This window comes from Morus notabilis, unplaced genomic scaffold, assembly GCF_000414095.1.
Source record: "Morus notabilis unplaced genomic scaffold, ASM41409v2 C11421638, whole genome shotgun sequence".
Lineage (NCBI taxonomy): Eukaryota > Viridiplantae > Streptophyta > Magnoliopsida > Rosales > Moraceae > Morus > Morus notabilis.
Window position 1 is genome coordinate 1 of NW_010387163.1, and position 1537 is coordinate 1537.

The window sequence follows — 1537 nt, forward strand, 5'->3', positions numbered from 1 at the left end:
TCAGCGAACCACCCACACTTACCTCAAAAAGAAACCCCGTATAAATATCGAAAGGCTCTCGGTCTTGGATTGCTTGAGCAGAAAGCATCAACGATGGTGCCGCCATCTGGACACCGCCTTATCTCGAGACCGGCCTCCCCTTTCCCCGCCTTCTCCTCCTTGCCTTCAAATTCAAATCCACCGCCTCTCTTCCCCAAAGAACACCATCATCGTCTTCAACCTCCCATCGCCATTTCTCGCAGAGACCTTGCATCGCTCTCCTTCCTCTCTCTCTTTCCTTCTCTCTTCCGACCAGCACCTGCGACCGCATTCTCCATCGGAATTTGTCAGCGGCTGACATTTCCTCAATTTTGATTTTGCTTTCTCTGTTTTCCGTCTGAAACCCTAATTTCTTGATCTGTTCGCAGCAGGACCGAAGGATTGGCTGAAGGAGCAGAAGAAGAAGGCCTCCAAGTTTCTCTTGGCCCCAATCGATGCCTCGCGCCAGAGTCTTCACACCGCTTATCTCTTACTCAGTACTTTCCTATATTCTCCGTATGTATTGTGGTTGTTTAGCTTTATTTCGGCCTTATAGGGTGAATTCGTTTTGTTTTTTTGTGCAGCGACTAAGGATTCCGATTATTCAAACAAGGATATGGAGGAAATTCAGAATCTGTTGAGATCTGCCGCCAGAGATTGCGTTCCAGGAGAGAGGAATTCGTTCGTCGCATTTCAAGCCAATACCGGAGTCGAGGTCTGTCCTTCGGTCCTTTTTATGTTTCTACACTGCAAATTTTATCGGTTACAGTAGTTTGATACATTTCAAGCGCACACATTATGCAGTTTTACTCGATTTAGGATATAGACGAGTCGTATTTGTGGAGCACTTGCTTTTTAAATTTGATCAAGCAAACCGTCTTTAGTTGAACAAGAAATATTAGGGAGAGACGAATTATGTGCTATTGGACTTGTAATATAAGCTAACCTCTAAATTCCTTTGGTTCATAGGTTTGCACATTTCGGCTGATTGTGAAGAATGCGTCCTCATTGCTTCAAAATAAGGATCCTGTCAAGTTGCAGGCTGAAGCTATATTAAATTATCTTATAAGGTAATAGTTGTTGACCATGTGATATATTGTGCTGTGGGTATCTTTATAAAGACATTTCAACCTTTGAATGCTCTATATTGGTAGAGCAGATATTTATGGAGACATTTTGTTGCTTTGCATGTTACAGATCTTTCACTTCGTTACAAGATGTGGCAAATCAAGCTGACATTAAACTTCCATCCGAAAGGTATATCTCCCATGTCAAGATTACTGGAACCATCTATACAAAGATTGTTTGATTATCAGTATATTGTAATAGCTTGTTAAAAGCATCGTGATTCTTGATCTTGGTTGTTTATTTATGAATGTCAAACAGTTAAATTCAATTGAGTCTGTTTCCTTCAATGATTATTGTTTTTGTTATCCAAGCTCATAAACACATTTTGGAGTATATGGTTGATTTTTTTTTTTTTTTGGATTTTCACATTTGCAAAAAGTAAACATGTTTC

General features: G+C 40.5%; 1 protein-coding gene across 1 annotated transcript; it reads left to right on the forward strand.

Moving 5' to 3' along the window:
• Nucleotides 1–73: 73 nt before the first annotated feature.
• LOC112095186 lies at nucleotides 74–1275 on the forward strand (the record flags this gene model as incomplete). Its single annotated transcript, XM_024176869.1, has 5 exons — nucleotides 74–325; nucleotides 408–515; nucleotides 603–733; nucleotides 988–1088; nucleotides 1216–1275. Coding segments are annotated over exons 1-5 (632 nt in total), but the record flags the coding sequence as incomplete, so codon positions are not given.
• Nucleotides 1276–1537: the final 262 nt, after the last annotated feature.